Source organism: Marmota flaviventris, chromosome 17, assembly GCF_047511675.1.
Source record: "Marmota flaviventris isolate mMarFla1 chromosome 17, mMarFla1.hap1, whole genome shotgun sequence".
In the NCBI taxonomy this organism is placed as follows: Eukaryota; Metazoa; Chordata; class Mammalia; order Rodentia; family Sciuridae; genus Marmota; species Marmota flaviventris.
Window position 1 is genome coordinate 41,593,586 of NC_092514.1, and position 21,825 is coordinate 41,615,410.

The following is a 21,825-nucleotide window of genomic DNA, read 5'->3' on the forward strand; positions in this document are numbered from 1 at the left end:
TGGGCTCAGAATACAAGGCCCCCTGAGGGTTGGCTCCCTGGCTGGAAGAGCAATTTTGTCATCCCCAGGCTCAGCCTCAGCCCCTCATCACAGTCCAACTCTTCTCCCCTACAGGCTGTTTGACTGGCTGGTGTTGGTGATCAACAGTAGCATCTATGCAGACCCCGACTCATGGACCACTTTCATAGGTAGCAGCAGCTTACCCTGTCAGGAACCCTCCAGAAAAAAGCAGTAGAGCCATGAACAGAGAGGCTTGGGTCCCCTGTGAGGCTCTGAGCAGCCCATCCCTTCTCCATACTCCCATCTCTTCTTTCATTCATCCAGCGTTTGGGTGAGATCTGTACTTTCTGATGCTCACATCTAACCATTCATGTCTTTCCAAACAGACTTGGTTGGTGTCTTGGCTGTAAGGGCCCCTTTTCTTCCAGACACCCAGCTCTAATCCCAGAAGAGAAGTGGGGGATGGGTGAAAGCTAGACCAGGGGACCTGACAGGTCAACATCATTCTAACCCTGGGTGGATAGTCAGGGAATGGAGGAAGTAAAGCCTAGAGGTGCCAGTGCACTTTGCTCGTGGAATAGTGGTGTTCTAGGCACCAACTAGGTTGGTGAGACTGAGGCCTTCTGAATTAAATTTGACACTGAAAATGTTCCCTGGTACCTGGTTTCCTCACAGAAGGTGCCTTTCAGAACCAGAGGATTCAGACTCAAAAATGGGCCTGATGCCCTCTACTGCTCCTCATATTTCACTTGGCTCTTTGCCTGCTCTGAGAGCACATGGAGTAGAGCTGGGACCACCCTGGGTGGGGTGCAGAGAGTAAAAGTGGTGTTCTTAGCTCACCAAGAAGGTGTCAGGCTCACTTACCTCATCCCCAGGCTACCAAGTATGAGGCCTTATCAAGGACCCAATCACCTTGGGGTCTTGGAATCCCACTACTCCTGCAGTGACCGCATGAGTTCCCTCCTCCCAGGTCTGCTGGATGTGTATGGATTTGAGTCATTTCCTGACAACAGTCTGGAGCAGTTGTGCATCAACTATGCCAATGAGAAGCTACAGCAACACTTTGTGGCACACTACCTCAGGGCTCAGCAGGTGCGGCAGGGCAAGGTGGGCGGTACTTCTTCTGGGTCCTTCACTTCACCTGGTCCTTCAGCCCAGCTCTGACTGGGAGCCTTTTATTCCTCATTTTGTTTTTGACAAGTAAAAGTTATATATATGAAGTAGGATGTGGTGGGTTTTGTTTTTGGAACCCAGGAGCTCATGTGTGTTAGGCAAGTGCTATAGCACTAAACTACACTCCCAGGCCAATGTAATGTTTTGATAGACTCATGTTCCTTCTTTGGTGCTGTTTTGGAACATGCTGAGGTACCAAGGCCAACTGTGGGAGGCCTTCTTCTATCCTACTCCCTGTCTGTCCCCTAGGAGGAATACGCAGTGGAAGGCCTGGAGTGGTCATTTGTCAATTACCAGGACAACCAGACCTGCTTGGATCTCATCGAGGGAAGCCCTATCAGCATCTGCTCCCTCATAAACGAGGTGGAGAGGGTCCACTAGAACTGAGCACCAGAATTGGTCTTTGGGCTTTTCTGTGGTTTTAACTATTCTGTGCTCTCTTTCTGCCTCTATCTCTCCATCTGCCAAATGGGTTTGCTGATTCTTCTATTCTCCCTCTTGGGGTCACTATAATTCCTGTGTGACAACCCTGCTGCCATGGAAGCCGGACAGTAGGGACTATGAGGGTTATGAAATCCTCTTGTTTTTGTGACTGACTGCCCACTCCCAACCCCACAGGAGTGCCGCCTAAATCGGCCAAGCAGTGCAGCCCAGCTCCAGACACGCATTGAGAGTGCCCTGGCAGGCAGCCCCTGCTTGGGCCACAATAAGCTCAGCCGGGAGCCCAGTTTTGTGGTGGTGCATTTTGCAGGGCCTGTGCGGTACCACACAGCAGGCCTGGTGGAGAAGAACAAGGTGAGCTCAGCCTGGACCAGAGTCTGGAAGAGATGGTGCATGAAGCAGGACACTGTGCTTCGTGCATGTGGTTTCCCATTAGGCATCTTTTTTCTCTCAAATGTCCACCCAGAATCCAGGATCACTATCTGGGTCTCTGCAAATCCAGCCTGACCTGCCTGGAAATGACCTGTTGCCCTGGGTCTGGGTCTTTGGTTGGCCTGGACTCAGGCCCTGCCCTCCCGGAAGCCCTGCCTTGGCTTGGGCATCCAGGGGGGCATATGGACAGCTCTACGAAGCCGTCCACCTGTTCTCACCTGCAACCCTTGCCCTTTCTCTACAGGACCCCGTCCCCCCTGAACTGACTGGGCTCTTGCAGCAATCCCAGCACTCCTTACTCACTGTGCTGTTTCCTACTGACCCCAAAGAGAAGACCCAGGAAAAACCCTCTGGCCAGAACAGGACCCCTGCATTGACTGTGGTGTCCAAGTTCAAGGTGGGTCTGGTGGTTCTGGCATGATAATCTCAAATGTTTATTGAGCCCCTCCCAAGACTGGAGCTATCTGCTTGGAGCAGTGGTGCAGTGATTTGCTATATGTCAAACAGATGTGGTCTCTGTTCCCATGGGCTTTATACTTCAGGGTAGAAACAAAGACAGGACACACAGGCCATCAGATGTAATGATATGACATCTTGGGGGAGTGGAAGGACTCTTGCTCACTGATGATAGGATGCTAACATGAGAACAGTAGTTACGTGAACCTCTCTGAGTGGGTCCTGCTCAAACCTGTCCTCAGCAGGCACAGGCTTGTCATTTTTCTCAGTATTGTCAGTTTTCTGCTATTGCCCTTGCATGTACCTTCCTGGGATTTTTTTTTTTTTTTTTTTTTTTTTTTTTTTTTTGTATCAGGGATTGAACCCAAAGGTGCTTAACCACTGACCCACATCCCAGCCTTTTTACTTTCTGTTTTGAGATAGGGTCTTGCTAAGTTGTTTAGGGCCTCATTAAATTGCTGAGACTGGCTTTGAGCTTGCAATCCGCCTGCCTCAACTTCCCAAATTGCTGGGATTATAGGCATACACCACCACACCTGACACCTGGGATCTCTTGACCACTGCCCTTCAGCTCCCACACCAATTTTCTTAGTTTGTTTCTACTCATCCATCAAACCTCTGCTCTGTCATTGAGGAGAGAGCTCCTCCTTGAGGAGGCACCCTGTAGTACCCAGTTTGATTAGCATTTTTCTACCCCAGCTTCAGACACCACAGAGGGTGTCCTATATGTGTGTGGCCCCTGAGACTAAGCTCTGAGACAGCAGCAGACTGCCTAGGTCCTGGTCCCTGCAAGCCTCCATCACACAGGGCAAGCTTAATAATGGCAACTATTGCCTAAAAGAATGGCAGCGGGGGTTGGGGGGGGGTTGAAACTGTTCTCTTCCAGAAGATTGCTCTGGGGAGATGGGGCAAGAGAGGAAGCTGAGATCAGATGTAGGCAAACTGATCAGATGAAGGTCATAGTTCCAAAAGTTCCTTGGAGACGAGGGTGAGGAGCAATAGTAGGTACGAAGGGGGTGTGCTTTGAGAATGGCCTTGTAGAGACCATTCATATCAGTGCTGCTGTCTTCCCCATTCAGTAAGATCCTCCGGTAGTTGTCACCAGGGCACATGAGGATCTTGGTCTCAAGGCTGAGAAGGCTGCTGGAGGCATTGGCTACAGTTACTAACCAGGGCTTGGCTTATGGCCCTGAGCAGCCCCAGTCCCTGTCTAACCCTACATCTCTCCCATCTTCAGGCTTCTCTGGAGCAGCTCCTGCGGATCCTGCAGAACACCACACCCCACTACATTCGATGTATTAAGCCCAACAGCCAGGGCCAGCCGCAGAGCTTCCTCCAAGAGGAGGTAAAAACACTGGACCAAAGCTGCTTTGCACTGATCCCCATCTGGCAAGCCCTGGGAGGATGCAGGGCAAGACATCTCCAAACAGAGTGTCTGGGAGTCTCAGGCTGGGCCTAACATTAGGGAGGGCTGCTCTTCTCTGCTGGGGCAGGGCAGTCATGTGCAATTGTGTGGCTGTGTGGCATGTACTGTGCAGTGGCTTAGGCGAGGAGGCAAGTAGGGATTCCAGTGTCTCTTGCTCTCTGTTCATCAAGTTAGGTGCCTTGAGGAGGGATTGAAGGATTGGTAGGTATCTTTTGTGACTAGTTGAAACTCTGTGTCATTTTAGTCTATGTACAATGTAGCCATTTCTGACTGGAGTATCTTTTTTTTTTTTTTTTTTTTTGTCTAATCTACGCAAAAGCACTTTGGCCAGCAGGTGCCCTTTTTGCTCAGGGTACCAGGCTCTGAGGGCTATGGATGAGGTGTGAGTGCTGGACAGAGCTAAAAAGGAACACAGGGTCATCTGATAGATGTGGCCTTGGAGTTGGTAGCCAGGACTACTTGGCTGTGTGATAAAGACTGGAATTCAGACTGTGGGAGAATCTTTACAGTATGACCTCCAGCCCCTCAGCTGTGAACCACTCTGCTACCTGCAAAAACAATTAGAACTAGAAATCTGGTTGGGCTGCATTCTGAGATAGTGAGTCTTCCCCAAAGGAAGGGATGAGACAGCCAGGACCATCAAAGCCCTAAACTGTATCAAAACTCAGGCATCTGGGGAGACTTGGAACTACCAGGGCCCTCTTTCTACAGAGGAAATTTTTTCAGGGTTCCTTGATTTGCCACCCCAAGGAGATACCCTCATCAGCCAAGGCTCAGGAGAGCCTCCAGCACCACACAGGCTAGGGCCCAAGAAAAAGCCAGAAGGAATGGCATTTCTGGTCCCACAAGTGCCTACCCTATCTTCCCACCCTGTAGGTCCTGAGCCAACTGGAGGCCTGTGGCCTTGTAGAGACCATTCATATCAGTGCTGCTGGCTTCCCCATTCGGTGAGTGAGTCACACCACCACAGGGAACAGGGCATTGCTGGGGTGAATTACAGGACTTGGCCCAGACAGGAGCCTGCCCAAGACAGAGCTGGAGGTAGAGATGAAGAAAAAGAGGCAGGTCTATAGAAGTCCACCTGGAACTCAAGGAGCAGCACTTAATTAATTTATTCATTCATTTACTGTACACTGTTTTGAACAATAAAAATTACCAGCATTGTTTCTGGTAATGTATCAGTGAATAAGGAAGGTGAGTCTCTCCCTCTTGGGGTATACATTCCTATGGAGTCAGGAAAAATAAGTGCCACTGATGCTAGGAAAGAAACAGAAAAATGCTAATTAGATAACCCAACGGGGAAGGGCCCTTCTAAGCAGCTCAGGCCTATGAGAAGTGAAGGGTCAGGAATTGAGAGATGCTGAAGGAACTGAGCCCTGAGTGATGTACCTGGCTCACGGATGAACTCATTCTCTTTCACCTGCTTTGGCTTGCAGGGTCTCTCACCAGAACTTTATGGAACGATATGAGTTACTGAGAAGGCTCTGTCCTCGCGCATCCTCAAGCTTCCATAACCCATATTCTGCCAAAGAGCACTCTGGTGAGTGGGGGCCCTTTGTTCAAACACAGGTCACTGAATACAACATAGCCCTGCCCTTATGGCTCCTCGTTCAGTACAGGGAACAAATTCAAAGACAACTGTGGAATGCAGGAAGGCAGAGCTGTGAGCAGGATGCTGTGGGAAGTGCTGGGCAGGTGTGAACTGGGGAAAGCTTCCTAAAGCAGGTGGTAGGTGAGGGTAAGTTGGGTAGCCAGGTGAATAGGCTAATCTGAACAGAGGCGTGAGACAGCAGTGTGGGTGTGAGGAACTTCAGGCCATTGCAGTTTTGCTGGCTCATCAGGACAGTGGTGACAGGTGATCTACTCAGGGAACCTAGACTTTTATTCTCTGGACAGAAGAGGTGGCACTGCAGGGAAGAAAGCCAGCAGCTCCATCAGCCGGGGGGCCTTGTGGAGGTCTCGGGAGTGAGGCTGCAAAGCTGCCAAGGGGAGAGAAGCCAGAGAGGTGAGAGATGTGTGGAAGAAACTGGTCAGCCTTGGTAGGCGTTGACTGGTATACAGACAGGAAGAGCCAGAGAGGTCTGGGGAAGCTCAAAAGCCCTCCAAGACTGACGAGCTCCAGGTCCCAAGAGTTGTCAGAAGGCACTTGGGCAAGCTTTAACCTCAGGGGAAGTCTGGCCCATGGCCGATTGTAGGTATCTGGCATGTAGACAGAACCAAGGCTGCAGGAATAAGGAGGCCAGGAATGGGACCCAAGGTCCCCAGCCACAGCTACTCCCCTAGTGCCCATGGTACTTCATAAGACATTTCTGCTTTGTTTTTCTCCCCTCTTGGGCAGCTTCATCACTTTCTTTTCACTCTCTCATTTCTTACTCCTCTGTCTGGTTAGCTCTCCTGTTTCATGTTTCTTGCCCAAGCCCCTGTGGGCCGTTTGATTTTGCGGCTGTCTCTGATCGCTGGCATCTGCTTTGGTAGCCTGTGTCTCCAGGGAGGCCCTGAGCAGCTAAAGGTGTTCAGAGCCCTCAGGTAAATCCTCCTGCACAGGAGTTAGCCCCGTAAGACATGGGAGGGCAACAGTGGGACCTGTTGGGCCTTTGTGGAACTGGAATTTGTTCTATCTTTTTCCATAAAAATGGCAAGCAGTAAGGGGTCAGGAGCTGCAGTAGTGGCCCAGCTGCCCTTTCTGCCTCTCAGGATGTTGGGACCATGTAAATAAATGCAGGCTGAGTGGCCTGGGGTGCCAGGTTGGAAGGAGTTGCTCTACTGGCATCACCCCCTTTGCTAGCCTGTCCAAAGAGACCTGTGGTCATGGAGGCTGCAGGATACGCTAGGGCATAGCCACAGTGGGGACTCCAAGACTCCTCAGAACAGCAGGTCCCTGAGAGACAACAGAGCCACTGCTTCTGGTCTCCCCCAAAAAATGGGAGGAGGGAGGAAAGGCTGGAGGTAAGAAGAGCAGAAAAGAGGCTTGGAAGATGCTGAAGAGACCAAAGCCAGTTTTTTAGGGCTACCAAAGCATGCGGAGTGGACCATGCACTGATGGTCTCTCTATTCCATCCCCCAGAACAGCCACCACAGGGTGAGGCGGCCACACTGCAGACTCTCCTCCAGGACCTTCTCCACATTCTGCCAGCACTAACTGGGACAGCAGCCACACCTGTTGATTCAGCTGAGTGCACACCAGCTCCACTGCAGTGTGGCAGGACCAAGGTGTTCATGACTGACTTCATGGTAAGCTGGCTGAGGGATGAGATTATGCCTGCCAGCTTCGGGCTGTCCACAGCAGGACAGTCTGGGCCCTCCTGGGGACAGTGGGAGGAGAGGCTGAGGACCTCAGTGGACGTAACTCCTTCCAGCTAGAGCTTCTGGAAAATGGACGAACGCAGGTGCTGGAGCAGTGTGCCCGCTGCATCCAGTGTGGCTGGAGACAACACCAGCATAGAAAGCAGAAGAGGCAGAGGCGAGCTGCCACCCTCATTCAGGCAGGTAGGTGGATGGCAAACCCTGGGTGCCCTAGGATTTGAACCCCCTGTGCACCTCGCCCAGAGTCCGCAGGTTAATGGAAACCAAATCGTTCCTACCTAGGCTAAACGTTTGCCTTCAGTTCCCTTTTCTCAGCCAATATAGCTGTTTATGCCACTGTCTTTTTCGCTCCTTTTTCGTAAATCAATACCTGCTAGGCTGCAGGGCTTGGAAGAAGGTAAAAGTGACAGCATTTGATTCATCAAAAGAAAAGATTCATACCAGTCTTATTTTGAAAAAATGGTAGAAATAGCCCAAATGGCTAAATTATGGATCATCCCTATGACACAGCAAATGTTTTTGAGGACTATTATACACTTATTGGAACACCACTTCCTGGATATTAAACTATAGATTAAGGATGATCCCTTGTAAGGTGTGTTTATGTATAGAGGCATAAAAAGAACTGTAAAGGTAAATAAATACTGTAGAACTCTCTGGATTGGGGAGATAACAGGTGATTTTTATATTTGTCTTTAAAGTTTTTTTTAATGCTATTTAATGGAGTATCCTTTGTTCTCTATATAATCATACCAAAAGAAATTAGAATATGCTGAAACCAGCCAGTAATTAATTTTATCAGCATTTGGGCATATGATGATGATGTATCTTACACTCAAAGCAAGCAAGAAAATTTGAGGATTTTTTTAAAAATGTATCCATTTATTTAGTATAAATAAGTAAATATTGATTGAACCTGGGGCAGTTTATTACTGAGCTACATCCCCATCCATTTTCATTTTTTTGTTTTGAGACAGTCTAAGTTGCCAAGGCTGGCCTCAAACTTGTAATCCTCCTGCCTCAGCCTCCCAGATCACTGGGATTACAGGCATGTAGTACCATTCTCATTTTTTTTTTTTTTTAAAGAGACTTTTTTTCCTGTTTGCAGCACCAGGGATGGAACCCAGGGCATCGTGTATGCTAGGCTAAGTGCTCTACCCTAGCCCAAAACAAATATTTTAAAAGGTACAAATGATCCAAAACCCTCCCATTCCTGGCATTGCCAGGGATTGAGTATGAGATGGAGGTGATCCTTCTGGGCCTGGCCAGTCAAAGCCTCCCAAGTATCACTGAGTGTGTAGGCTCTAAGTATAAAGTTTTTTTTTTAATTCAAATTAATTTATTTTAATTAGGTATATATGACAGCAGAATGCATTTTGATTTATTGTACACAATTGTAGCACAACTTTTCATTTCACTGGTTGTACATGATGTAGCATCACACCATATGTGCAGTCTAAGTAATGATATTTGTCCATCTCATTCCACCATTGTGTAAAATGTTTTTAAAAACCCATTTTGAGCCAGGTGCAGTGGCATGTGCCCATAATCCCAGCCACACAGGAGGATTGAAACTCTAAACCAGCTGGGCAATTTAGCAAGATCATGTCTCAACATTTAAAATTGGGCTGGGGGCTGGGGGCTGAGGGCTGGGGCTGTAGCTCAGTGGCAGAGCACTTGCCTAGCAAGTGTGAGGCACTGGGTTTGATCCTCACCACCGCATAAAAGTAAACAAAGGCATTCTGTCCATCAACAACTACAAAAAAAAATTTTTAATAAAAATAAAATGGGGTTGGGGATACAGCTCAGTAGTAAAGTACCCCTGAGTTTAATTCCCAGTACTAGCAGGGAAAAACAAGCCCATTTTGCTTCATGTGTTGACTTTCATATATTCTATAATACATGGTAACCAATACTTCAGATAAAACGCATTTCTGATGTTTTGGCACAGCCAGGTTGCCAAGTGCTCTAATGACCATTGTTGTCTCTCTGCTGTTTCTGGGCAAACCTCTTAGCCGTTCGTTCCTGGTTAACTCGGAAACACATCCAGAGGCTGCACACAGCAGCCACAGTCATCAAGCACGCATGGCAGAAGTGGAGAGTGAGTACGACTTGAGAAGTCAGGGTGGGCAGCTCACAGATTCTGGCACCTGACCCAAGTGGGTGGGAATGGGGGTGGGGGCCAGTGTCGGAAAGGATGTTCAGCCTCTCAGCCTTGTGTTCCTCCTGTGCAAGACAGGCAGAGGCAGCTCCTCCCGTGGTGGTAGTGATGATAAACAGTGGCATGAGTTTAACTCCTGGAACATACTAAACCATGAATTTGTGTACTTTAAATGCATAACTTCTATGGCCTATCAGAAAGGCTGTTGCTTATGCAACTGCCTTACTTTCTGCCACATGGACCCCTTCTAGTTCTTGGCATCCAGCTGTTCACATCAGGTACCTTCAATTCATCTTGTTAAACTGATTTATTAAAAATAGTTTGGTTTGTATTTTCCATTAAAAGAACTAGAAAGCCAGCCATAGTGGTGCACGCCTGTAATCCCGGTGGCTCAGTAGGCTGAGGCAAGAGGATCCCAAGTTCAAAGCCAGCCTCAGCAACTTAGCAAGACCCTGTCTCAAAGTATAAAGAGGGCTAGGGTCAGTGGTTAAGCACCCCTGGGTTTAATCCTTGGTACCCCCCCACCGCTGTCTTTCCCCCCACCCCAAAAAAAAGGACTAGAGAAATCTAAAGTTTAAAAAAAGTTTTTTTTTTTCTTTTTAAGATCAGAATGGCCTTCCTTGCTTCTAAAGAACTGGATGGTTTGGAAGAAAAACACTTTTCCCAAGCTCATGGTTCCCCGAACTCCTCTCCACTGCCCCCAATGCAGACCAGGCTCCTAGGGGCAATAATCCGGCTTTGGCCTCTAGGACTAGTCCTGGCCAATGCAGCTGTGGGTATACACAGCTTTCAGAGAAAACTGGTAGTCCATGCCTGCCTCCAGCTTCCCTCAGGCAGCTCCAGCAGCTCCAGTGTCCAGACAGCACAACAAGACCAGGCTGGTGTCAGGTCCATCCGAGCACTACCTCAGGTAAGATGTGTGATGGGATAGCAGTCCTACTCTACCACAGGTCCAGCTCCTCACACCTGTCTAGGGAATGCAGGGAGACTAAGCCTGGGAGGAGACCCTTCCCTAACCCTACTGGGTAAACCCCGAAGCCTGAGCTTCCCAACCAGCTGCAAGTTCTGATTATTTCCGTTATTGAAACTGGGAATCTATCTTCCAGAACCTTCACTAGTCCCCACCCCTTATGGTACTAGAAATTGAATTCAGGACCTTGCTACTGCTAGGCCAAGTCCTCTACCACTAAGCTACGTACCCCTAGCCTTTTTTAGTTTTTGAGACAGGGTCTTACTAAGTTGCCCAGGTTGGCCTTGAAATTTTGATTCTCCTGCCTCAACTTCCCAAGTCATTGGGACTACAGGCATGTGCCACCATACACAGCTTGAATGTCCTTTTACTTAATCCCAAGTGGGACTGACTTGTCACTTCACAAAACACTGGATTTGGCACCATGTTTTCCTCATTACTTGGTTCATCTCTCCTTTTCCAGCTGAGGAAATGAGAAATGGGTATTAATGGTCCAAGTCCTCTTCTTTTATAATATGAGCAGCTAGAGAAGAGAGTGAGCCAGCATTCAGGAAGCCCATGTCACACACAGCTTTTTAGTTCACCCTAGCAAGCCTAGCCTCATAAATCAGCTGAGGAAAGTTGATAGGTGTGTTAGCGCTCAGAAGCAGAACCTCAGGATCTGGGTCTTGGCTCTGCCCCTTTCACTGGATGACCTGGGTGAATCTGAGAGCCTCCATTTCTTCATCTATAAATGGTTAATACTCTGTTGAATGGGCCACAGCAAGGAGTAAGCGAAATTGTTTCCTTCCTTCTGCTTTGTCAATTTCCAAAGCAGAGGAATTACTATAGGCCATAATCTGAATAAAATCTCCCATGAAGCTGGGCATGGTGGCACATGCCTATAATCCCAGTGGCTCAGGAGGCCAGCCTCAGCAAGAGAGGCACTGAATAAATCAGTGAGACTCCATCTCTAAATAAAATACAAGAAAGGGCTGGGGATGTGGCTCACTGGTTGAATGCCTGAGTTTCACTCCCATGAAAACTCACAGGCCAGCATAAATGTAAACAGAAGTATAAATGTTTTGATCTTCCAGCTGGAAGCAGTCATAGGAATGTGACAAGTGATAACTTCTACCCCTTCCTAGGGTTTCCTCATCTGTCCCATACTGAATGGATGTGAAATATGATATTGGACTCTATTTCAGAATTAAAAAACAAAAAATACATTAACGAAGTCCTGCCACTGGTATGGCCCTCAGACCAGTACTTGTCCACACCTCACATTTCTAACATTGGCACTCCTGGGAGCTGGGGCTAAGCTAAATCTCTTTCTCCCCAGGGCTCGATAAGGTTTCACTGCAGAAAGTCTCCACTGCGCTACGCCGACACCTGCCCTGAACCTTCACCCTTTAGTGTTACTGGCTTTAATCAGATTCTGCTAGAAAAACACAGGCCAATCCATGTGTGACCTCTTCTCACCCTCTGCTTTTACCTGGCTAAGTGATCTGTAGTGCCTTTGTTTCCATGAGGCCTTTTCCTGCCAGATGCCTTGCCAAAGACATTTAATCAGCACACAACTGCCAAACTATCCCACAGCAACTGTAAATGTATGCACGTGAAACAACTCCAGGCTGCAAGGCCCAGGTCTGTAGCCCAAGCACTGAGAGGTGTGAGGGTTGCTAGTGATTAAGCCAGGATTCAGGCCACAGAGAACTTACCATTTCACTCACTACTTCATGGATCAAACTCTCGGTAGCAGATGAGGCTGTTTTGGAGTTTGATCTGTCACTACAGTGGGGCACCCAATCACCCACAAGCACTTTAGAAAACAGGCAAACTTAAACTAACATGGGCTTTAGAACTTTGGCTGGGAAAAACTGCATTTAGTTCCTCAAAGGAACAACCTTATTTAATAAGTTGTTGACTTATTTAATTTCAAACAATCAAATCAGGGACCAAGGACAATGAACAATGCAATGTACAAGAGAACCACCATATCTTGATTTTACTTAGTAATGCTGATCAGTTTTCAACTGAAATAAGTATGAAACATGACAAATAAGTTATGTACCAAAAATAAAACATTTGAAAACAACCCTATGAATGTCAAGCTCTCTTCATAAAGGATTTGCTACATTGAGTACTCCCCATGGCCTGAAACATACACACCTGTCAAGAAACAGATACCTGCACAACCTCAGCAGTCAGCTTGCATCTGGGAAGCCACCTTCCATGTTCGAAGGCCAACAACGTTAGCCGCTTCCTGACCCACCCCCCTGCAAAGACTAGGTAGTTGTGGGAGTCAGGCATGTGCTTGACCAAGGAGCACAATAATGCATTTTAAGAATCCTCATTCTGTGGTGGTTCCACGATTCTTAAACAGCAGTCCGCAAACTCCACAAACAAGGGCTCCTGCATGTAGGCTCTCATGAGCTTTGCTTTGTTGTCACCCTGATCGAGGTTGATCATCAACTGTCTAAGGTGTGGATTGAGCAATAAGTTTTTTAATGTTGCAGATTCCCCTTTAAAAAAGAACAACAAAAAAGCCTAAGTTCAAGTAGGAACATGTAGAGATGGCTGAAAGCTAAATGTTTTAAATGTAATAAACTCTTGCATCCCTGTAAACCATTATGTCATACCCCAAGCTCCATAGGTTTCTCATCCATGGATATAACTAATCAGGTTGAAAATGTTAAAATTTTTCGGTTACAAAATTTTGCCTATACAAATATAGACTTTCCTTGTCCTTAAACAATTCGGCATAACAACTTTATCCAGCATTTACATTGTATTAGGTAATCTAGAGATGTATACTTATTGTATTTAGCCTAGAGATGATTTCTGCTGGAACCAAACCCTGCCCTACAACTGTCTCATCACTACAGTGGTATCAAGTGCTAAGGCCAACCCATTAGCCTGACTGACTGGAAAGAATGAAATTAATTATACATAGAACTCATACAAATAGTAGACTAAGAAGTACTACAAAAAATGTGCTATTTTTACATGCTTTTTGCATGTGTATAGTCCTGATGAACACATGGCCTCACACATGCTAGACAAGTGTTCTGCTGAGCTGTATCTCCAGCCCCCCAAAATGTACATTATTAACACCTGTTTCCCCCCTGAAAATTTAATCTTGTGATTACTAGCCTGCACTAAGGAATGGATTATAAATCCAGCACAGGGAAATACTGGTCCCTGCCCTACAAATTGATGTATAAGATAAAATATGAGTGGTACATTAACTGATAAGTTCAAGGCAATATGCAAAGACAAGTGCCTAATTCTGAGAGACATGGGTCAAGAAAAGCTTAGTTGAGCCAAGAAAACTTAAACTGTACTTTGAAGGAAGGACAGAATTTTGCCAACCTGCAATACCAGATTCTAGACAAAAGAAACAATGGGCATTGTGGACAGGCCAGGAAATGTGAAATCATTCAGGTTTACAGAACTGTACAGCTGGAAAGGAAAGGAAAGGCCCTGTATGCCACACCATTTTTAATAGCTTAAGTCATATTTCAAAAAATAATAAGGAAATTAGGGCAGGAGGTGTAGCACAGTGATAGAGTGCCTACCTGCATGAGTGAGTCCCTGAGTTTGATCTCCAATGCGTTTTTAAAAAGGGGGGTAGATGGTTGGGGATACAGCTCAGTTGGGAGGGTGCTTGCCTTGCATGCACAAGCCCTGGGTTAGATCCCCAGCACAACCAAAAACAAAAATTCTATACAATAAAATTATCTCAATGATTAACAAGGAAATAAATACAGAACAGACTTACCTAAATTCTTCAAATTCTGCAAAGAAACTCTGTCTTCTTCCTCATCACTATCAAGAAAATCGGCTATAGAGGAGTCATCATCTAAGAAACACACAACATAATCTGTTTAACAGTCGAAGCCAGTTCATCGGACGTTAACACTCCCAAAGGAAAAAAAAAAAAGTGCATACCCAATAGTGATGGGGTATACAAGTAGTTATAAATAAAAATATCTCTGGAATTCACAATTATACTCCTCTTGTATAAAAAAGGAAAAGCAGGTGAAAGAAAAATTGGTGGTTTTACTTAAATGTATCCTAGCACTTAAACTATGTTTCCCTCTGGTCTTTGAGCTTGGAACCTGGTGTTTTAATTCTTAACACCCCACCTCCATGGGCCAGTGAACTAGCTGATGTGTAAAAACCTGCCAAACATAAGTCCCTGAGCTTCCACGTAGGCAGAAATTACCGGCCCTTCCTAAACCCAACTAGGAAGTTTCCCAAAGGGCAGAGATGGCCCATCCATCTTCAATACCTCTTTAGTGGAACCAGAGGCCTGGAACAATGCATAACCCAGGACATATGAAGGAAATTCTACATGGATGGATAGGATAGATGGAATGACAGCCCATTACCACAGCAGGAGGAGTCCCAAGCAGCAGTGAAGTGACCCAAACCAAAGGAAACCACCTGCCTCAGCCTAGCTCAGGTTAACTGAAGGCTCAGGCAGGGAAACCCAAAGCTGTGACAAGAAAAGGCCTCTACCAGCAGAACCCACCTCACATTACTATACCACAGTCATGGCCTTTCTCCCCACTGACTCCTGCTCCTGGGTTTCCTCCCATGAAGGAAGTGTCAGGCTGCTCTCTCACCACCCATGACAACTCATGACCCACTCCTGGGGTCAGGGATGAGAAGACTGCTGTTCCCTAACAAAGTCATTCTGCAGCCCATGTCTTAGATTCATTTCTTTCCATTAGTTGTCTTTGAAAACTCCTCTAGGTTTGTTTGAAATCAATCATCCAAACAACACACCTTTGTTTTCCTCAGGCTGTGTAGTTTTCACAGGAGCAGCTGATCTTTTATTCTTAATGGGACGAGTTTCAGGGTTGCACTGCTCTGAAAAAGACAAATCTCAGACATACACACCTTCCATTTCAGTGATAAGGCTGCACCTCCTCACCAAGCCAAGGGAGAAGCATGTGTACTGGGTGGAAATGGATGTGGAAGAAGGGAGACATCAGAGGGACAGGATGAGAAAAACCCTAAGCCTAACAGAAGGGCTTAAGGATGCTGTGTTCACACATTTCAAGAACATGTTCTCATTCTCCTTCCCTAATCTACAGGGTTTTCACCTTGATAAGTGGCTCAGTGTCCTCAATAAGCATCATGATTTTCTCAGCAATTTCAGATGTTAAATTTATATGTACCAGTGCCACTGAGAATACACAGATGAAAGTCACCACTCCCACCTTTGAAGGCTTTAGTCATGGGAGATAGCTAGACACAGAGAAGAAGGGTCTGGTCTAAGTCCACCTGAGAAAACCAAGAGACATCACCAAGATGACTCTTAGAGAAGCGTTAGGAGGAAAGAAGAGCATTATTGGCAGAGGAAAATGTCTATGCCTAGGCAGAAAAGAGCAGAGTCAGGAATTAGGAGATAGTGATAAGCAATTGCCAGCTGATTGATAGGGCAGCCTGGCAGGTACTTGGAGCACAAGAGGAAGCCAGAGCAAAAGAATGCCCCCCACAGGAAGTCTGTCTTCCCCCACCAATGTCTCACTATTTAAAAGAGAGAAACTGGGGCTGGGGATAAAGCTCAGTTGGTAGAGTGCTTGCCTTGCATGCTCGCCTCCCCGGAACCACAAAAAAAGAGCGAGAGTGAAACATTCTAGTTAACCTGAGCAGAGAAGCTTCTGCCAAACGGTGAGAGGCCACGCTAGCATGCTAAGAACAGCTACGTAGGATTTTGCTACGAAAGCAGTCTAGGGGGTTTTGTTTGATTTTTACTTAGAAAAGGTTTATTTAGATCACAATTTTGGAGATTTAAAGCAGTCGACTCTTTTAAAAAGAAAACGACAGTGGGCACGTAGGAATAAAGCCAGGATAGAAGTAGGTTGACTGTTAAAAACCGAGAAAGCATTTACAGGGGTCCCCCCACACAAGGAGAGGTACAGGACACTAGAGACAGACTGAGGACGCAAGGCTCTCACAGAACAAATGGTGACCCGAGTGAGACAGAATTGCCTGGGAGGTCTGAGGAGCTCCGGGCGGATCCGGCGCTGCAAGGCCTGGAGGAGGCGCAGCCTGAGGCCCACGTCCCCCTGAAGGCACTGGGGTGGGGTGGGGGGTGCCACACACGAGGAGGCCAGGTGCTAAAGCGGGGACACCCGGGCCTTACCTTTGTGCTTCTGGAAGCAGGTCACCGAGCAGCTGCAACGACAGAGACCACAGCCCGAGTCAGCCCAGAAGGCGACGGCCCCTCCCGCAAAGCCCGGCCCAGACCCGGCCGGACACTCGCGCTCCCCGACCCCCAAGAATTTCCCACTCACTAGGGCACGCAGCAGGCCGGGCAGCGGTACTTGGGCTTCTCGGAGCAGATCACGCACACCACGGTGCTGCATTTGAACGACGCCATGGCGCCAGACCAACTGGCTCACGCCCCTCTCACGCAGCAGCTCCTAGCGCACGCCCTTCCGCTCGTTTTCTAAACCAGAGCCAATCAGCGTTCGGCACTTATTGGCAGTCAAAAGCAATGGATGGATCCTGCTCACTCGTCCAGTCCTCATTAGTAGAGCGTCGATATACTCGATGTGCATCAAGTAGCTATCACCAGGTCTTGTCTTGATTAGGTCTCGTCGTCAAAGAACTTATTATCTAGCCCTATCCCTATCCTTACGAGGCTGTGTGGCTTGGATCAAGTCACCATCACTCTATAGGATTGTTGCACGCGTATAAAAAGAAATAGAACTAAACCTCCTACACAAACATTGGGTTCTCCTGTCCATCTCATCTCTGGCAATCAAACCGGAATCGACTGGTTCATGTAGCACACAGGAAACTGCCCTTCCCATCCTAGGACACTCTTCCTAAAGGAATAAAAGACATTTCTTGAGGCTTGGCCCTGAAAATTGCTTATTAGGGCTCTAAATGTGAGACCTTCTCTGCGGAGGCACTGAGGACCTTCAGAGGTTAGAAGACGGTCTCTGTTCCCTAGGAGCTTAAGGCCTATAATGAAGGCAAAACTGGGGGAAGGAGAGAAGAGACTCATTCTTGGGTTCCTGCCTCCTCTGATCTGCATTTGCACGAACCTGAGAATTAGTGTTTCTGAAATTTGCCCCTCGACTCCTCTCTTGCCTCACCCCAGTCCCAGTGTAGATTGACCAGAAAGCAGATGACCTCTAGCCCAAAGGAGTGGATGCTGGGAAGTTTAGTCTGGATGGATGGACTATGATGGGTCTTGAATGCCATCACAGACTTCAGGTAGAGACAGTCATGGGGTTCTTTTGTTTTGTTTTAAGAGCCTGGGTCCTCTTCCTCAAAGCCAGTGTGAGCCCCAGCCTAACCATGGCTCTCACCTTAATTTCAGATTGGCCCTCCTAGGGCTTTAAGTCACACTCATCCCCACCAAGGGACTTTTCTTCTATGTTGGCTGTTCAGCTTCTGGTGCCCCCCTTAATAAGGAATTCTCACCATAGTTTGCATGTGTGGGGATGGATCTGGTACAACTTCAGCAGGTGCTGAAGTTTTCTTGGTTCAAACTTGTCCTTGGCTGTGTGACTTAGATGGATTGGTTATTCCCTCTGTGCTCCCTCTTCTATTAAAGAGGATGTTCAGGCTTACTTTCTTGAACTATGTAAGGTAAAGAGATCGTGTGTAAAAAGTCTTGTAATTTGAAGCACTCTAAAGTGTTATTTATGTGATACCTGGAAAGAGTCTAACTCCCCTGGATCTCCAGACCAAACCCTATGAGCACAGGTGACAGGGCCCAACTCACTCACAGCCCAGGTCCTGAAGCTCCAATCTGCCTTCTACCTCTGAGTGGGGAGTGATGATCTTCAGCATTATGGACTTGCTGTGGACGCTGTCCAGTCTTCAGTGCTGAAGTAGCATGACCCCTCTGGCAGCCCAGGGTTCCCTGCCTCCAACCCCCACCCAAGAACCACTGGGAATCCAAGATGCTTCCACGCTGACCCAATAACTCACAGTTCCTCATGTCCCTCAACAGTTGAACAACTGCTGGTTTGAACCTGCAGCATCCCAGAAGATCCAAGTTTATCTGGGTCAGAGAAGCCCAGTGACTTGTCCAGGGCCACACTTGAATCCTGTGTCCTATAGGCACTTGTTGAAATTTGCCTGCTAAGAAGATATTGCTTCTTCTTATTGATGCCTTCAGATTTTTCCTATGATTTATGTGCAAAGACTGAGGCCAGGGAGAATCTCCATAATTTTCAAAGGCTTGACCACACCCCCCAACCCACATACAAATCATGACTCCTCTATGTGTCAGTCTACAGATGGTGCAGAAAAAGAGAAAATTCCTGGAATTCCTCCCATACTTATCCCCTACTATGAAGATATCCCTCCTTCTACTCTCGGTGTCCCCAGTTTGCATTGACCTCTGTACCCCTCCTATTCCTCCAATGTCCAGAAGAGGAGGTGGGCTCAGCTGTGATGGCTTTGAGGTTGGGGGATGCCAAAAGCCCAGTACAACTCCCCTGGGTGACAACCAGTTCAGAAAAGAAAGACAAGTATGACTCTAGGCCCAGCAATTACCTGCTGCCTAGGTAGTCCTTGGCATCAACCTGAGATGTAATATGGCATCTGAAGAGAGATGAGGTTTTTCAGAGCTCCCTGGCCTGGCCAACAGAGGATTCTAGGGAGCCAAACCCAGAGCCAATACCAATTCCTGGAAATGGCCATGGGTCCCAGGCCCATTCCCAGCACCACCAGAGGGCACTGCCGGTCAACTGGCTCTGGTAGAGAGACTGCTGGAATGTAGCCCAGGTGACACACCCCCTTGTGCAGGTGACTAGGTTGTCTGACCCACAACTGTGGGTGCTGGCTGGCACCTCGAACATCACCAGGTGGTGAGAAAGAGCATCGAGAGTATGAGGGCAATGCTGGTGACCTGATAGGCAGGGATGCCTCCTGAGAGAAAGCAGGCAGTGTCCCAACCTAGAGCTCCCAAAACAAATGGCTGTCCAGGAGCAGGTTCCCATGGTGCCCCACCCTATCACCTTGAGTTACCGTACAGTCCCAGGAGGGCAGAGGTTCAACTGGAAACTGGCCCCCCCACATTAGCCTAATAACAGTTGAATGTACTTCAGGAGCCTTTGGGTTAATAACTAGGGCACAGTCAGAAGGTACCAGTGACTGGTACCTTCACTGTCGCCCTGATGGGGAGAGCAGATGGTTCTAATCTCCCTACATATGTCACAAGTGTTGCCCTGATTGGAGGCCAGGGATCGATAAGGCTGAGCCCTGTTAAATTTCAGTTCCTTTCTGCAGTTACAACACCTCAATCCCTCCCAGGATATGGGGGAGCCCAGGATCAGCACTAGAAGTGTCTGTGATGGGTTCTTAGTGACTGCTGACGTGTTCTCATCTGGTAAATAAGAGAGATTAAAGTGAGTAAGGATGTTGTTGAGGGACCTGAACTTCTGGTAAGGTGGACTCAAGTAATTGATTTCCAGCTCCTTGTGTGTTTTTTCATAATCATGAAGTTATAGCCATCCTCCAACTCTAGACAATGACAGCATAACCTACAGTTAGACTTGAGAGGGAATTTCCAAAAGATGAAAGAAATGGAGAATAATTGCATTCTCTACCACTCCAGAGATAATAGAGGTCACCATTGGTTCCTGAAATTTTCACACTTTATCTGTCTTACAAATTTATATAGATCTCCCACCTACATTCCCTAGGCCACATAGGGGTCAAAGGAATCAGGAATGTCCCAACACGTCTCCAAAAAGACTAAGGGTCCCAGGTGGATTGGGAGTGGAGCCCCAGGCTTTCCTGAAAACTTAACACAGCTCTACCTCCACATGGTGGAGATCCACAGAAATTTTGCTAAGAAAGGGGAACCGACAGCCTAAGCTTCCTTTCCACTTCTTTTAAAAATGAAGACAAAGAAGTGCACATGTTGGGCTGGGGTTGTGGTTCAGTGGTAGAGCGCTGGCTTCGCATATGGAAAGTGCTAGGTTCAATCCTCAGCACCACATACAAATGAAACAAAGGTATTGTGTCCATCTACAACTAAAAAATATATATTAAAAAAAAGAAGTGTACATGCCTATAATCCCAGAAACTCAGGAGACTAAGGCAGAAGGACTGCAATTTGAGGTCAGCTGGGCAACATGGCAAGATTCTGCTTCAAAATAAAATAAGAAGGGCTGGGGATGTAGCTCAGTGGTAGAGCACTTGCCTAGCATGCACAAGCCCATGGGTTCAAACCCAGTACTTTGGTGGGGGGGAGAAAGAAAGAAGAGACAAAGACTTTGAAGACAAAAGTCACAAACCTGAAGAGGAGTGGTTCAAAAAGAATAAAAGGAATGGAAAGAAGAAAGGACACAGGCTGGCTGGGTAGGGAGTGGAGAAGGCTTGTTAGGGAGCAGCAGCCCCCTCAACCCTGACCCCAGGAGTAAGGCATGAATCACCAAGGGTGGTGTTGAGGGTTCAGCCTGACACTTCCTGCAGGGGAGGAAACATGGGGGCAGGAGGCAGAGGGGAGAAAGGTCATGGCTGTGGTCTGGGGGTGTTGAAGTTTCCTCCACAGTTCTTCATGAGGAAAAAAAATTTGGCAGTACTGGAGATTGAACCTAGGGGTGCTGTACACTGAGCCACATCCCCAGCCCCTTCTAGTTTTTATTTTGAGACAGGGTCTCACTATGTTGCCCACACTGGCTTTAAACTTGTAATCCTCCAGCCTTAGCCTCTCAAATAGGTGAGATTACAAGTACCTGCCACCAATTACAAGTACCTGCCTGTCTTCTTTATGGCTTAATGGCTCATTTCTTTTTAGTGCTGAACAATATATCATTGTCTAGATGCATTACAATTTTTTATCCTAAGCTAAGCTTTTCTTCCCTCCCCCCTCAGTACTAGGGATCGAAACCAGGGCCTCACACATGCCAGGCAAGCACTCTGTCACTGAGCCACATTGCCAGCCCTAGACTATGAGTTTTTAAAGGTCTCAAATACCTTGGCATATCACACAGAGGCCATCCTGGGCTGCCCTTCTCTCCAGTCAAACCCTTTTTTCACATGCCAGTCTTCTACAATCCTTTTACCTCCCTATACTCTATTCCCTCTTCCTGGAATTCTCTTATTTCCTTATTGGGTTGAAAAATTCCTGCTCCTCCTTAAGTCTTAGTACAAGCTTCATGTCTTCAGGGAAACATCCTATAATTTGTCCTCTCGGGCAAAATTAGGCACATTTTCTGGATTCTGCATGTTTATTACAACTCCCTACAATTCATAGTAACTTGTATCTGTCTCCCCCAGTAGCTATAGGGAAGAGACCTCCATCTATTCCCACATCCCCAGTGCTCATCTCAATTGGCTATCAGCTGAGATTGGTAAACACAGTATTTTCTTTGAGACAGGCTGAACCATGGAGCTTTGCCCCAGGTCCTGTTAGTGGCTATTAAAAGACTAAGGATGGAGATGAGCAGAAGATATTTTTAGTTTGAGACACATAGCAAATAGTGTGAACAT

At 47.2% G+C, this 21,825-nt stretch overlaps 3 protein-coding genes across 12 annotated transcripts in view; 1 reads left to right on the plus strand and 2 right to left on the minus strand.

Moving 5' to 3' along the window:
- Positions 1-12,439, plus strand: part of Myo19 (myosin XIX) — a 28,716-nt gene extending 16,277 nt beyond the window's left edge. For 4 of the 9 annotated variants that reach the window (XM_027950270.2, XM_071603557.1, XM_071603556.1 and 1 more), the window contains 13 exons: positions 115-188; positions 971-1,092; positions 1,423-1,536; positions 1,792-1,968; positions 2,291-2,443; positions 3,740-3,847; positions 4,805-4,875; positions 5,365-5,468; positions 6,993-7,159; positions 7,285-7,414; positions 9,247-9,332; positions 9,997-10,302; positions 11,684-12,439. In XM_027950270.2, coding sequence (XP_027806071.2) covers positions 115-188; positions 971-1,092; positions 1,423-1,536; positions 1,792-1,968; positions 2,291-2,443; positions 3,740-3,847; positions 4,805-4,875; positions 5,365-5,468; positions 6,993-7,159; positions 7,285-7,414; positions 9,247-9,332; positions 9,997-10,302; positions 11,684-11,812 — 1,741 coding nt within the window. In that variant the 3' untranslated portion in view covers positions 11,813-12,439. Of the gene's footprint in view, positions 1-114; positions 189-970; positions 1,093-1,422; positions 1,537-1,791; positions 1,969-2,290; positions 2,444-3,739; positions 3,848-4,804; positions 4,876-5,364; positions 5,488-6,266; positions 6,455-6,992; positions 7,160-7,284; positions 7,415-9,246; positions 9,333-9,996; positions 10,303-11,683 lie in introns of those variants that run through there. The other 5 variants (XR_011705051.1, XR_011705052.1, XR_011705053.1 and 2 more) reach the window with 5 other exon arrangements.
- Positions 1-14,199, minus strand: part of Pigw (phosphatidylinositol glycan anchor biosynthesis class W) — a 34,208-nt gene extending 20,009 nt beyond the window's left edge. Inside the window, exon 1 of the mRNA XM_071603561.1 lies at positions 14,126-14,199. The gene's annotated coding sequence lies outside the window, so the exon portion shown is untranslated. The remainder of the gene's footprint in view (positions 1-14,125) is intronic.
- Znhit3 (zinc finger HIT-type containing 3) lies at positions 4,921-16,840 on the minus strand. Of its 2 annotated transcripts, none has more exons than XM_071603562.1 (5): positions 16,656-16,840; positions 16,505-16,536; positions 15,139-15,222; positions 14,126-14,206; positions 4,921-5,185 (listed from the first exon to the last, which is right to left on the minus strand). In XM_071603562.1, exons 1-5 carry the CDS (start codon positions 16,739-16,741, stop codon positions 5,052-5,054), a joined length of 417 nt encoding a protein of 138 aa, XP_071459663.1. In that variant the 5' UTR covers positions 16,742-16,840; the 3' UTR covers positions 4,921-5,051. The 2 variants fall into 2 exon arrangements, with proteins under 2 accessions (XP_071459663.1, XP_027806072.1); XM_027950271.2 differs by lacking the exon at positions 4,921-5,185 and adding an exon at positions 12,317-12,866 and having other exon boundaries at positions 16,656-16,808.
- Between the last annotated feature and the right edge of the window lie 4,985 nt (positions 16,841-21,825).

Excerpts from the sequence above, each read along its gene's own strand:
- Znhit3 (XM_027950271.2), bottom strand. The coding sequence starts at position 16,741 with ATGGCGTCGTTCAAATGCAGCACCGTGGTGTGCGTGATCTGCTCCGAG. Across the intron at positions 16,537-16,655 it reads CCGGCCTGCTGCGTGCCCTA|CTGCTCGGTGACCTGCTTCC; the intron begins GTGAGTGGGAAA and ends CTGTCGTTGCAG. Across the intron at positions 12,867-14,125 it reads GCAGAATTTGAAGAATTTAG|GGGAATCTGCAACATTAAAA; the intron begins GTAAGTCTGTTC and ends TCTTTTTTAAAG.